The sequence below is a fragment of the Macaca thibetana genome, chromosome 4 (genome assembly GCF_024542745.1).
Source record: "Macaca thibetana thibetana isolate TM-01 chromosome 4, ASM2454274v1, whole genome shotgun sequence".
NCBI lineage: Eukaryota > Metazoa > Chordata > Mammalia > Primates > Cercopithecidae > Macaca > Macaca thibetana.
Genome location: NC_065581.1, coordinates 13,713,824 through 13,728,698, shown reverse-complemented (window position 1 = coordinate 13,728,698; position 14,875 = coordinate 13,713,824). Strand labels below are relative to the sequence as shown.

At 44.5% G+C, this 14,875-nt stretch overlaps 1 protein-coding gene across 1 annotated transcript in view; it reads left to right on the top strand.

The window, feature by feature from the left end:
• The first annotated feature begins 14,324 nt into the window (after positions 1-14,324).
• Positions 14,325-14,875, top strand: part of RANBP9 (RAN binding protein 9) — a 96,253-nt gene continuing 95,702 nt past the window's right edge. The window contains 1 exon segment of the mRNA XM_050789310.1: positions 14,325-14,874. Within this exon segment, the coding sequence (XP_050645267.1) occupies positions 14,654-14,874 (221 nt within the window). The 5' untranslated portion in view covers positions 14,325-14,653.

Here is a 14,875-nt window from a genome sequence, read left to right as displayed (position 1 = left end):
TCTGATGCACTGAGAACCACTGTACTAGCCCATTTATTCAAATTTTAACATCGAAAAACCATTTCTTAGCTGAGTGTGACTCTCACTGCTGGACACAAATAAGATTGGTCTTTTCAAATTTCTACTCCTGTTTCCATTGATAATTCATTATAAAGTTGAAAAGTTTGATACTAATAAAGTAGAATAATACATTTTAGAACTGTTTTGAAAAAAGAGGGAAGGAACTGGTATTTATTGAGAGCATGCCATATGCCAAGCTTCATGCTAGTTTCTTTCTTGTAGGAAAGTAAATCCATGGATTTTCAGGATAGCCTCCAGAAATTTAAATCAGAATCCTCCAGCTGAAACCCATTCACCATTCCTTCAATAAAAATCTATTGACGGCCTACTATGTGCCAGGAGTGAGCAAAGCATTGAAAGTTGTATGCAGTAAATTCATGTACATGGTATTTGGTGCTTATGACAAAAACCTTCATAGTGCACGTAATCTTTTTTAAAATAAGAGCTTTATTGAGATATAATTCACATACCACATAATTTATCCATTTAATATGTACAATTCAGCGGTTTTTAGTATATTCAGAAAGTTGTGTAACCATCACCATCATACCTTTTAGAACATTTCACCACCCCCAAAATAAATTTTCTACCCACTAGCAGTCACTCCTCACTCTCTCCTCCCCCCAACTCCTGGCAACCACTAATCTACTTTCTGTGTCTATGGATTTGCTTCTCCTGAACATTTCATATAAAATGAAACATAAAAAATATGTGGTCTTTTGTGATTGGCACCCTTCAATTAGCATAATATTATCAAGGCTCATCTGTGTTGTAGCATTTATCAGAACCAGAACTCCATTCCTTTATACTGCTGAATAATGTTCCACTATATGAATAGACAACATTTTATTTTTAAATGTTTAATTTAATTTAATTAAAAAATTCTTGAGACAGGGTCTCCCTCTGTCACCAAGACTGGAGAGAAGTGGCAGGATCACAGCCCACTGCAGCCTTGACCTCACAGGCTCCAGAGATCCTTCCACCGCAGCCTTCCGAGTAGCTGGGACTACAGGTGTGCACCATCATAACTGGCTAACTTTTCTATTTTTTCTAGAGACAGAGTTTCTTCCCAGGCTGGTCTCAAACCCTTGGACTCAAGAGATCCGGACTCCCAAAGTGCTGAGATTACAGGTGTGAGCCACTGTGCCTGGGCAACATTTTATTTATCCATTCATCCATTGATGGATATTTGGATTATTTCCACTTTTTTACTATTATGAATAATGCTGCTATGAACATTTGTGTGCAAGTTTTTATGTGAACATATGTTTTCCTTTCTGTTGGGTATATACCTAGGAGCAGAATTGCTGGGTCATATGGGAAATCTAAGTTTAAGCTTGGAGGAACTGCCATACTGTTTTCACACCTGCAGTGTCTGAGCGTATCAGGGCTTTGATTTCTCCACATCCTTGTCAACAGTTGGTATAGTATATGTAATCTTTGCATCATAAGTAAACTGCGAACACTTAATTCTTAGAATGAAGACCGTCGGATGGGTTATAAAGACTTGAAATCAAGCATTAGGAAAGTAGCTTGCTTGTGTCATCAAGAAGTATTTAAGGAGTGCCTCCTAGACATAGGGCACTACAATAGGAAATGGGTTCTTTGAAGGTGTTTTTTGTGGTTGTATTAAGTAAATTGGGCACCTATGACTCAGATTTCCCTGGCAAGCCAGGAAGTATCTCAAAATCTCCAGGTCTGGTTCTACAGGCAGGGCAGCATGACTGAAAAATCTGGTATTTCAGATCACCCACGGTAGGCAGGGACAAGTAATGATAGCTTTTGGCAAACATAGGACAGATCCAGGACACCAGTAATTGGCCTGAGTTTCCGGCTTTGAGTTCAGACCTAGCCTTTAGGCCACTAACTGGTGAACCATTGGCCAGATCTGACCCACAGAGGTGTTTCATTTGGCCTGTGAAGTGTTTGGAACATTTTGATTTGAAATTCCTTTATGCTCTCCACTCTGTTATTATTTTATACCTGACCTGGTTCACTCTTTTACATTATCTGCCTGGCTCATGGAGGTATTTGAATTTGCAAGTCCTGCTCGGGATGATGCCTTAGTCATATGTTTAAGGCCTGGGCAATTATCAAATAGAATATCATTGCCCTAATAAAAAAGCAGAGTTACATCCCTACGTCAACAAGAAGCAGTTGTTAAACCCATAATTGTACAACATGCTACATAGAGAACAATAAATAGTTGTGACCTGTACCTATGAGGACCTTATAAACTAAGGTAAACCATGCTGACACAGATAGACTTTCACATGGTCAACAGAGAATAGAAAAAGGCATATGGACCATGAAAATAAACATGATGAAGGTCAGTACTGAGCATGGTGGCAACAGCCAAACTTACGGGCTTGTGTTCCTACTTAGACACGTATTCTAAAAATGGTTTCTTTATGAAAGACCCTCTTCCCAGATTAAACCCATTAAAATGTGAACGTATTTGATGAACACATTTGCAGGACTTGTGACATTCCAACATTGCTCAGTAATGCCAACATTCAGAGAGTTCTCTTAAGGCAGATGTAGTCATTGAAATGATTAGGTGTGTGATTAGAAATGTGACTTGAAGGCCAAGCACGGTGGCTTACGCCTGTAATCCCAGCACTTTGGGAGGTCGAGGCAGGTGGATCACCTGAGGTCAGAAGTTTGAGACTAGCCTAGCCATGGCAAACCCCATCTCCACTAAAAATACAAAAATTAGGCTGGTGTGGTGGCAGGAGCCTGTAATCCCAGCTACTCAGGAGGCTGAGGCATTAAAATCATCTGTATCTGGGAGGCAAAGGTTGCAGTGAGCTGAGATGGCACCACTGCACTCCAGCCTGGGTGACACAGCGAGATTCCATCTAAAATAATAATAATAATAATAAAATAAAAAAAGCATCCTTGGATGCTCTCGGTGCCCTGAGCACTTCCTGTCACCTGCTGGTGCACCCATCTCAGGCCACTGGGAATGTTGCCAGTGACTCATAGCCATACCCTCACCTCCTTACCCAGAGATCCCTGGGATGTTATACCACCCCAGGGAAGAACGTGGTCTGCAACTAATGAGTGGTTAATATAGGCTTTAAAAGCCCTGGACTCTTGCCTTAAGGTGGGATGATTGTGTGATGCACACACACTCCAGAGCTTCCTGTGGGGTTAGGCTGGAGCCAGACCTCACTGAGCCTACATCTTCGCCTGGCTTCTTCCCCTGTGCTAGTCTACTTCCCTTATTCCCCTACACATTTCACTTGAGAGCATGCTCTCTAAAGATCACATGTACCAGAAACCCCATCTCAGCCTCCGTTTCTAGGAAACCTGATCTGGGACACCTAACCTATCCTACAAAATTGTCCATTATGGGGTCAAATTTTTAAATGGTTATTAAAGCATAATACACATGACATTAGGCATGTAATAGTTAGATAGTAACAGCCCTGAGCTGTAGCAGTCATGGTGACCCTCTAATAGTCCCTTGAAGGCAGTTTTATGGCATTAATGCCTCTGCCCAGTGGAAGAGCCATTTCAGTTCATACTTCAATCATAAAATTACTTTTCCATCAAACCAGAGTGCTTATATAACCCCTTCCTTTACTGAAATGTGACCAGAACCCAGAGAGAGAGAGAGAGAGAGAGCGCTATAAAATTATGAAGACAAGCAGTGAGCCTAGATGCCTTATTGACGTACATAATTTATATAACCAAGCTCCATATCTTACAGAAAAATACTTTCAAATAGAAAGTGCTTTGATTTTGACGGGAGAACTGTGATTGTTATATCACTCTGGCTTCTACAATGCACAGTATACCTCATTTTCTTCACAACTTTGTGCAACGTTTTTCCCAAAACCTAAAAAGTTTGAAGTGTGTGTATGTGTGGATTCATTTCCAAGGGCTGCTGTAACAAACGGCCACAAATTTGGTGGCTTACAACAATGGAAGTTTATGCTCTGACACACTGGAGGCCAGAAGTCTGCAGTCAAGGTGTCATAGGGCTATATTTCCTCCAGCTCCACAGGGGAGGGTCCATTCTTTGCCTCTTCCAGGTTCTGGTGGCTGGTGGCATTCCTTGACTTGTGGCAGCATCTCTCTCGGCTCCATTTTCACACGGTCTTCCCTTCTCTGCGTGTCTTTTCTGTCTGTCTCAAATCTTCCTCTGCCTCTCTCTTATAAGGACACTTGTCATTGGATTTAGGGCCTGCAAGGATAATCCAGGATGATCTTATTCAAGATCCTTAACTTAATGACATTTGCAAGGACCCTTTTATCAAATAAAGTCACAGTCACAGATTCTAGGGATTTGAGGTGGACAGCTTTTTAGGGTGCTGTTTTCCGATCTACCACAGTGTTTATAAATATCGGTGTGCACAACCACAGGAAGATCAAGATGAGTGTATACATTTGAAGAACCTGATCAGAGCAGTACTTGTACATTTAGACTCACATTGAACATCTGCAGTCTCACTCTGTTGCCCAGGCTTGACTGCAGTGGAGCGATCTGGGCTCACTGCAACCTCTGCTTCCCGGGTTCAAGCGATTCTCCTGCCTCGGCCTACCAAGTAGCTGGGATTACAGGCACCTGGCACCATGCCCAGCTAATTTTTTGTATTTTTAGTAGAGATGAGTTTTCACCATGTTGGCCAGGTTACAAACTCCTGACCTCAAGTGATCTGCCCACCTCAGCCTCCCTAAGTGCTGGGATTACAGGCATGAGCCACAGCGCCCAGCCAGTCTTGACTCTTTAGAAGCAATGCAGAAGGCCACTTTGCCATAATTTTACCAAGCGCTAATAGCATCCCACGTGTGTTAAGGTTAGTGCACTGCATGGAAACATGTAGCCTAGCCAACCACTCAAAATCCACATGTCAGTGTGGCTTTGTTGTTCTGCAATCATGTAGACTATTCAAATTATCCTCACTGAATTTTATGGGATGATATAGTATTGTTTCATGAGATTTAGAGTTTAACGATTCAGAAAGATCTGGGCCTCTTAAGAATGTCAAAGATCTATTATCTATGAGAAGTTTTCATATGGACAATGGCATAAGGCACATAAGGGGGACTGTTGGTGATATTAGAGCCAGACTGGTAATTCCACAGACAGTGCTACCTCTCTCTAAATAATAGATGCTTGTTTCAAAGTTAAATATTTGCAAGATAGACTAATTGGAGCTGAAGCAGAAAAATACGAAAAAAGTCTTTTGAAGCCATTTTATTCTTTATGCTTCCTTTATTTTTTTATTTTTTTGAGACTGAGTCTCACCCTGTCACCCAGGCTGGAGTGCAATGGCAAGATCTCAGCTCATTGGAACCTCTGCCTCCCGGTTTCAAATGACTCTCCTGCCTCAGCCTCCCGAGTAGCTTGGATTACAGGCACCCACCACCATGCTTAGCTATTTTTTGTATTTTTAGTAGATACGAGGTTTCACCATGTTGGCCAGGCCAGTCTCAAACTCCTGACCTCATGATCCGCCTGCCTCAGCTTCCCAAAGAGCTGGGATTACAGGAGTGAGCCACTGTGCCCAGTCTATGCTGCTTTTTAAGAGACAGATGTTCTGACATCTTTGAAATACTGCAATTTTGGAAAGTCTCACATATTGCTGAGCATATTTTTCCTGGCATATCTTTGGAGGCACTTAAGGAAAACAAATTAAAATGTTTTTTAAGAATTAATTACCAGGCATAAGATAATATATGGCCATGGTGAAACAAATAGTGATTTATGAAATAAATTGCTTTACTAAACAACTTTCTTTTTATGTTTACTTAGATTGCAAATTAGGCCTTGTACTTTCTTTGAGGACCATGATGATAAGAAAATATTTGTATCAATTATCTCCAAGCTGTAACCTAGATAGAAAGAAACTTAGATTGAAGAATTCATTTTACTGGTAAGAATGGGTTACATTCTTGCAATAGGCTGGACAATTACTTTTCCTAGAATATTAGAAAAAAACCTGACCAGGCCTGGTGGCTCATGCCCGCACTTTGGGAGGCCAAGGTGGGCGGATCACCTGAAGTCAGGAATTATAGACCAGCCTGGCCAACATGGTCAAACCACATCTCTACTAAAAATACAAAAATTAGACGGGTGTGTGGCTGGCGCCTGTAGTCCCAGCTACTCTGGAGGCTGAGGCAGGAGAATCCCTTGAAGCCAGGAGGTGGAGGCTGTAGTGAGCTGAGATCATGCCATTGAACTCCAGCCTGGGCGACAAGAAAAAAAACCTATGGCACTTTTTGTCTCTCTTATAACACTTTTCATATTCTACCTTGAAAAACTGGTTGTGTGAGTAAATTTCCTACAAAACTATAAACCAGTTGAGGGTAAAGAAGTTAGTGTCCTTTAAAAAATGTTTTCCCCTATGCTTCCTAGCACTGTGTACACGCAATAGGCACATAGTAGGCACTCAGTAGATAATGAACGGAATGTAGCCTGCATCATGGGGAACTAGGAGGCTAACCCACAGTGGGTTATTCTCCTCAATATCTGGCACCTTGGGGAGCTATTTATCATTTTCTTACAGAATGATCATTTTCTTCTTTTTTATTTTTTCTATGCTTTCTATTTTTATCTTTCGTCTTCCTTTCTTCCTGTTTCTTCCCTCCAAACTATGCCTTTGGCTGCCTGCATGATATTTCAGCCACTGCACCCATAGGCATTTCCTAGGCCTGCAGATGGCATTCCCCGGAGTTCAGAGACATTCTGGGGCTTCCCATCCCATGATTCCATCAAGAACTTGATCACTATAGCACCAAGGGAGGAAATGAATTCCTGCTATCTGTTCCCTATAGTTACTCTATTTTTACTTTTTTTTTTTGGATGGAGTTTTGCTCTGTAGCCCAGGCTGCAGTGCAGTGGTACAATCTCGGCTCACTGCAACCCCCACCTTCCAGGTTTAAGCAGTTCTCCTGCTTCAGCCTCCTGAGTACCTGGAATTACAGGTGTGTGCCACCACGCCCAGCTAATTTTTATATTTTTAGTAGAGACAGGGTTTCACCATGTTGGTCAGACTGGTCTCGAACTCCTGACCTTGTGATCTGCCCGCACCTCAGCCTCCCAAAATGCTGGGATTACAGGCATGAGCCACCGCGCCCAGCCTCTACTTTTACTATTTATTTATTTATTTATTTATTTATTTATTTATTTATTTATAGTAGAGATGAGGTCTCCCTGTGTTGTCCAGGCTGGTCTCAAACTCCTGGCCTCAAATGATCCTCCCACCTCAGCCTCCCAAAGTACCAGGATTACAGGTGTGAGCCACCATGCCCTGCCATTACTGCATTTTGAATGCACTTTTAATGTCAACCATCAAGAAATGAGAAAGAGGATCAGGCTGGTGGCTCATGCCTGTAATCTCAGCACTTTGGAAGGCCAAGGCAGGAGGATCACTTGAGGCCAGGAGTTTGACAGCAGCCTGGGCAACATAGGGAGACCCTGTCTCTACAAAAAAAATTACAAAAAAAGTCAGCCAGGTGTGGTGGTGCATGCCTGTAGTTGCAGCTACTTGGGAGGCTGAGGTGGGAGGATCACTTGAGCCCAGGAGGCCAAGGCTGCAGTGAGCCATGATTGTGGCACTACATTCCAGCCTGGGTGACAAAGTGAGACTCTGTCTCAAGAAAACAAGAGGAGACATAGAGATCAGTATGGATGGAAGGATGTGAGTTCTGGCAAATGAGGAAGGACTACCGTGGACTAGAACAAGCCGAAGGAAAAATTAGGAGGAAAATCAGAAGGAGTTTGAGAGCCTATTAATTTGTCAAAAAGTCATTAACATAGGTTATTTCAGCCCAAATTATAATTTTTGTACAAATTCTTCCAGAACAGATGATAAAAACAGTTTCCTCTAAATTTAACTTTTGGTTTTGCACATAGATTTTACTTAATGAACACTGAATTGTAACCACTTTTATTCACACATGAATATGAAATAGTGTATTTATGTTATTCCATGTGGTCCTGCAGAACCTTTTCACCCTGAACCCCAAACCCCAGGGATGCAGTCTCTTGGTTTGTGGTAAAACAGCCAGCACCTGCTTCATGTTCTCCAAGACAGCACGCAAATTCTGATGCAGAGTCCTCCCTCACTAGACCTTTTTCTATCTGCCCATGGACTCTGGAACACTTGTTTCTAAAGAGCATCAACTGAGGCTGGGTGTGGTGGCTCCTGCCCATAATCCCAGTACTTTGGGAGACCAAGGCAGGAGGCTCCCTTGAGTCCAGGATTTCGAGACCAGCCTGGGCAACATTGTGAGACCCCTGTCTTACAAATTAAAAAAAAAAAAAGTAGCTGAGCACTGTAGCATGTGCCTGTAGTCCTAGCTACTTCAGCAGCTGACGTGGGATGATCCCTTGAGCCCAGGCTTTGGAGACTGCAGTGAGCTACAATCGGGCCACTCCAGCCTGCAGGACCGGTTCTCCCAGTCCTTACTATTCAGGGGCTAATCCATGGATCAGGAGCGGCAGAAGCCCCTGGAAGCTTGTTAGAAATGCAGAGTCTTAGGTCCCATTTGGCAAATCTCCACCTTCAAGTCTGAAAAGCACTGATCTTTAATTCATGTGTGCAGTCGGCCCTCCCGTGTCTGAAGGTTTGCAACCTTGGATTCAACCGAAGACCAAAGATGTAGTTAGACCTATGATTGTTCTGTCTGTCCTGAACAGACTTTTTGTCCTTGCCATGATTCCCTAAACAATACAGTATCACAACTACACAGGATCACATTATATTCAATATCGTAAGTAATTTAGAGGTGATTTCAGTATACAGGAGGATGTGGGTAAGTTACATGCAAATTCATTTTATTATCCAAATTCTTATATAACATCATGTTATATAAGAGACTTGAGCATCTGTGGATTTTGTTATCTACAGTTCTTGGAACCAATGCCCTATGGATACCTTAGGGACTACTGTATTAATCTTGCCACTCTGTATTAGTCTGTTCTCACGCTGCTAATAAAAACATACCTGAGACTGGGTAATTTATAAAGGAAAGAGGTTTATTTGACTCACAGTTCAGTATGGCTGAGGAGGCCTCAGGAAACTGACAATCATGGTGGAAGGGGACGCAAGCAAGTCCTTCTTCACATGGCGGCAGCAAAGAAAGGTGCAGAACAAAGGGCAAGGGAAGACCCTTATAAAAGCATCAGATCTGGTGAGAACTCACTCACTATCATGAGAACAGCATGAAGGTAGCTGCCCCCATGAGTCAATTACCTCCCACTGGGTCCTTCCCATGACACGTGGGGATCATGGGAACTATAATTCAAGATGAGATGTGGGTGGGGACACAGTGAAATCTTATCACCCTCCAACTAGACTCTGTTCACTGAAGGAGTAGATTCCATACTGCTGTTTTTCTTTGTAATCCGTCTTGCCTCTTTTCCTTACTCCCTGCCCAGAGGAGAAGACAGGACCCACGGTTCCAACATAACAGGTGCTTAATAGATGCTGACTGAGAACTTTCCCAAATTTGGACCCTTTACTGCTATAGTTTCCTAACATTGTTCAGCCATTTGCCATCCATTTCAATTTGCCACACTCTAGCTGCAGAAATATCCTGACTCCACTCATGTGTGGCATCAGGCTGCCCAGGACACTGGAGTGCAGCAGCATTGTGGGTAATAAAATGAATTTGTTGACTCCTAGGATTTCATTGCTAGTGACTTGGCCTTGCTTTTTAGTGTTGAGAATGGTTTATAAGGAATGTTGATATAGTAGTCTAGAACAGGGATCACAAACTGAAGCCTGTAGGCCAAATCCAGGCTGCTCCCTGTGTTTATAACAAAGTTTTACTGGATCACAGCCATGCCCATTTGTTTATGTATCATCTATGGTTACTTTCAGCTACAATGGCAAAATTGAGTAGTTGTGACAGGTAACTATGTTCGGCAGAGCCTAAAATATTCACTATCTAACCTGTTACAGAAAAAGTTTGCTGATCCCTGGTCTAAAATCCATGTTTGATGTGAATGTGGAAAGTGCAGTTCCCCAGGGTCACTGGAAGTTATAATGACCCTGTATGAGTCAGATTCCAAAGATGGCCTTCAATGATCCTCACCCTCTCGTGTTCGTGGCCTTGTATAATATGAGATGAAACTAATGACTCACTTCTAACAAACATAGGGCAAAAGTGATGGGATGTCACTTCCATGGTTGGGTTACAAAACACTGTAACTTTTGTCTTGCCACGATTGCCGCCTTGGCTTGCATGCTTTCATTAAGCAAGCTGCCATGTTGAAGGGGCCCACGTGGCAAGGCATCATGGGCCACTTCTGGCCAATAGCCAACAAGAAACTGAACCCCTTAGTCCAGTAGCCCTCAAGGAACTGCATCAATGAGTGCAATAACCACATCAGTGAGTGCGAAAGTGGATTCTTCCCCAGTCAAGTCTTGAGATGACTGCAGCCCCAACTGACACCTTGAATGCCCATGAGAGACCCTGAAGCAGAGGATCCAGTAAAGTTGTGCCAGATTCCTGACCCAAAGGAAATGTCTGATGATAAACGTTATTTTAAGCCACTAAGTTTGGGGATTATTTATTCTGCAGCAATAGATAACTAATCCAGACCCTAAAATCATACTATGGATCTTGGCACACATTGCCATAACATTTTCCAGTACCCAGAAGGATATTGTCATGGGCATTGACTGAAACAGGCTGGCCAGCATCTTACCTCTTTCCTGGTATCTTTCTTAGTATGGAAAATCCTCTACCGTGGGCACCAGTGGCCCTTTTCCACTAGGGCAATGTGTCCTAAACATTTTCATGTTATGCCATGCACAGAAAATAAGATGTGAATGCACAAGACTGCTCACTGTTGGAAGGGACCAGTTCTGGAGGCTGTAGCTACTCAAGGCCCACCCTGAGCTGAAGTTATCAATAACATAGCATCTCTGTAACCCAGTCACTGGATAAGCTGGGAATCTCTGCTTGCTGGTGTACTCTGGCATGGGCACACAATCTAGGCTTGGTGACTCTGAAACTTGAGTGAGTGGTGTAAAGGCTGGAGGTCAGAGAGATGAAAGTCTAGGTGGTGAAGGTGACATCTGGCAGTGATTTCTATGATCAGTGCTGGGGTCCAGGCCAGTCTATTTATGCAGCCTCTCCTCCTTTGGCCTTTGTTTTCAGGCCTGCTTGTCCAGCCTTCTGGTCAATTCTGAGAACCATCTAATATCTTTCCAGTAAGTTCCTTTTTTGCTTAAGAGAGCCAGAATTGGTTCCTATTGTTCGATACTGAGAAACCCAGCAGATACAGATACTGAGTAATATTAGAGCAATACATGGTAAAGACTGAAAACATAGGTTCAAGAAGGGCATGGATATGTTCATGGCTAATGGATTTTCACCATTTACATCTCTATGTACAATTCTATTATTTTCATAATAAAATTTACTTTTATTATGCATTATAATAAAAGTACATTACTTTTAATAATGCATTATAATTGTCCATTATGGAAACATTTTACAATTTGTCCTTCATGTCTTTTTGGTAATGATTTTGGCAGTGCTGTAATTATTATATTGCCTCTTTTCATTTAGCACATCATAATCATTTTTCTATGTCTTCAATAACATATTTTTAAGAGGCCATAAAATATTTGTTTCAGAGAGTAGGTCTGAAATTGGGCCCGAGATCCACTAAGTCAAGAGGAAGGGGTGCCTTTTTCTAATTGGTTGGCCTCTTTTTACACTTCCACTGCCCAGAAGGGATACCTTAAAAAAAAAAAAAAAAATTGGCACGAATGTGCTATATGTGCTCCTGTAGCATAACTCCACTGAATAGGGTATGTGATAATTTCTTTGAGTCCCTTCAGGTTGGGCATTTGATTTACTTCTATATTTAATCTGCCATTAATACTTCTTGTTGAACATTTTTTGGCCTGAAGTATTTTCATATTTAGATTGTGTTGTTTGGCTTTTTTTTGTTTTGTTTTTGATAGATAAGTCAAAAGGTATGAATTCCTTTATGTCTCCTTATAAATATAACCAAGTATATAGCTTTCTAAAAGGACATTATCAATGTTCTCTATCTCCTTCTGAGTGAGAAAGTACCCATTTCACAGCATCCTCCCCCACAACTGAAATCATTAATTTCTTGATGGAGAACAACCAGTCCCCCTTATAAAATGCTTCCAACAAAATGTTAGACAATTCTATTCCTTGAGCTGTTCCTAAGATACGGAAAGTTCTAGATAGTTCCTAAGTGTACTGACAGAAAAAAAGTACATCTTCATAAATGTTTCAAGTAAGTTTAATGAGGCCTGGAGCCCATTTATTCTGCCATGGCTATCGTACATTCAAATAGAGCTTGGCTTACATTGAACTCATTGTGACTGTAATATAAATGAAAGTGTTAGAACACTGTAAATACAGTGACATCATGTGATTTAAAGTGCAGTGGTTTTAAAAAAGTCATCAAACACCATCCTGGCTAACACGGTGAAACCCCGTCTCTACTAAAAATACAAAAAACTAGCCGGGCAAGGTGGCGGGCGCCTGTAGTCCCAGCTACTCGGGAGGCTGAGGCAGGAGAATGGCGTAAACCCGGGAGGCGGAGCTTGCAGTGAGCTGAGATCCGGCCACTGCACTCCAGCCTGGGTGACAGAGCAAGACTCCGTCTCAAAAAAAAAAAAAAAAAAAAAAAAAAAAAAAAAGTCATCAAACAGGTTAAAATTAATGGATATTTCTATTAAAGTACAACAGAGGCCAGGCGTGGTGGCTCACACCTATAATCCCAGCACTTTGGGAGGCGGAGGTCGGTAGATCACTTGAGGTCAGGAGTTCGAGACCAGCCTGACCAACATGGTGAAACCCCGTCTCCACTAAAAGTACAAAAATTAGCCAGGTGTGAGCACAGGCCTGTAGGCCCAGCTACTTGGGAGGCTGAGGCGGGAGAATCGCTTGAACCCGGGAGGCGGAGGTTGTAGTGAGCTGAGACCACGCCACTGCACTCCAGCCTGGGCAACAGAGCGAGACTCTCTCTCAAAAACAATAATAATAATAATAAAGTACAACAGAACATCTAGTTGTCTGGGTAACTGAGGGAGAAATTAGGCCGAATGACTGTTATTTGTTCTGGCCAGATAATGTTGGCCTTAAATTAAATTACCTTTGGCCTACCTTCTTCAAAACGAAATAATTTTCTCTTCGGCAAAACATTTATTTGACCAAATGATTACCATCATATCTTTGGAAGCAAACAAAATATCAGAATTTACATCATATAATTTACACATGCAAAGCCCGATTTTGCCAGCTAGGGAGGGATACGCTAAACAAAGGGAAGTGGTGAAAACAAAGTAGTAATGTTATGATGGGTCAGAGAGCAACACTTGGCAAGTTGTGCCAAATTAGTCGACGAAGCACTCTATTGGGAATTGCAAAGTAGGAAGTCCTATTTTTGACTCTGCTGACCTCAGTAAATATTTCCTTGTTTTAAAAATGGGCATAATTTTCTGTTACCTAAGAACAGTTATGAAAATTAACGAGTCTATAAAATGTTCTGACGTCTCTAGAAGCCCTTCCTAAACACACACTATAATTGTGTATTCATACAGTGCCTGCTCCTGATATTTGAAGATATGCCGGTTTTTATTAATGACACCTTCTACCACTAAGTTCACTGTGAGTCCTCGTAAAATTAATTAATGAAATAGCCACTATTTTAACTGGGAGACTGCCTTCAGAAGTGGTTTCCCCTGCCCATATGGTCAATGTTACGAAATTAAACACTGTGAAGTACCAAAGGCAGTGCGTTCCTCTTTGGAGGGAGGCGGCAAACGGGAATCGGACTGAGAAGAGAGCTAGCAGCAGTGCGCGGGGAGCCTGAGCCGCTCCGCACGCCCCGAGCCGACGGGTCCTAAAGCGACCCGGGGCCCGGGCTCGCGGCGGCCCCAGCGGGGCTCGATTACTCTCGCCTGGGCGAGAAGCGGCGTCTCGGCTCGGAGGAGCCCTACGGTGGGGAGGTGGGGCGACGACAACAAAAAGAAGTCAAGTGGGAGGGGATTCGCCGGCGAGGGGGGAGACAGCGGCCGCCTAGCGGGAGGAGGCGGACATCTCCGAAGGGACCTGCGGCGCCGGGAGCCCAGCGATCCTGCCCACGAGCGACTGGCGGGTCCGGGAGGGCGCCTCGCGGCGTGCAGCCGGGAGCCCCGCGGCCCGCCCCTCGCGCCGCTCGCGCCTCTCTCGCGCCTCCGTCCCGCCCCCTCGCCTAGCACCGCCCGCGCGCAGCGTCTCGCGCCGGCCGGGCCCGCCCGCCGGGAAACAGCCGCGAGAGCAGCGGCCGCGGCGGCCGCCAGCGCGCCTTCCCCTCCCGCGCTCCCGCGTCGCCCCCGCCCTCGGCACCTCGTCCCCGGGCCGCGCGCCCGCGCTCCGGCCAACGTTCTCTCCCGGCCTCCCGGGCCCGCCGCCCACTCCCGCGTCTCCGAGCCCCTCAACCGCCGCGGTCTCCCTGGGCGCGCGGCCCGCCGCCTGCTTCCGGGGCGGGCGGACTGGGCGCCTGGTGCCGGCGGCCGCAGCGACAGCGCCCCCGGGAAGCAGAGGAGGAAGGAGAGAAGAGGTGGAGGTGGCCGCAGGCTGAGTCGCGGCCGGGATGTCCGGGCAGCCGCCGCCGCCGCCGCCGCCGCCGCAGCAGCAGCAGCAACAACAGCAGCAGCAGTTGTCGCCGCCACCGCCGGCGGCCTTGGCTCCAGTGTCCGGAGTCGTCCTGCCGGCGCCCCCGGCCGTCAGCGCCGGCTCCTCTCCAGCCGGCTCGCCCGGCGGCGGCGCGGGCGGCGACGGCTTAGGGGCCGCGGCGGCCGCCCTGCTCCTCCAC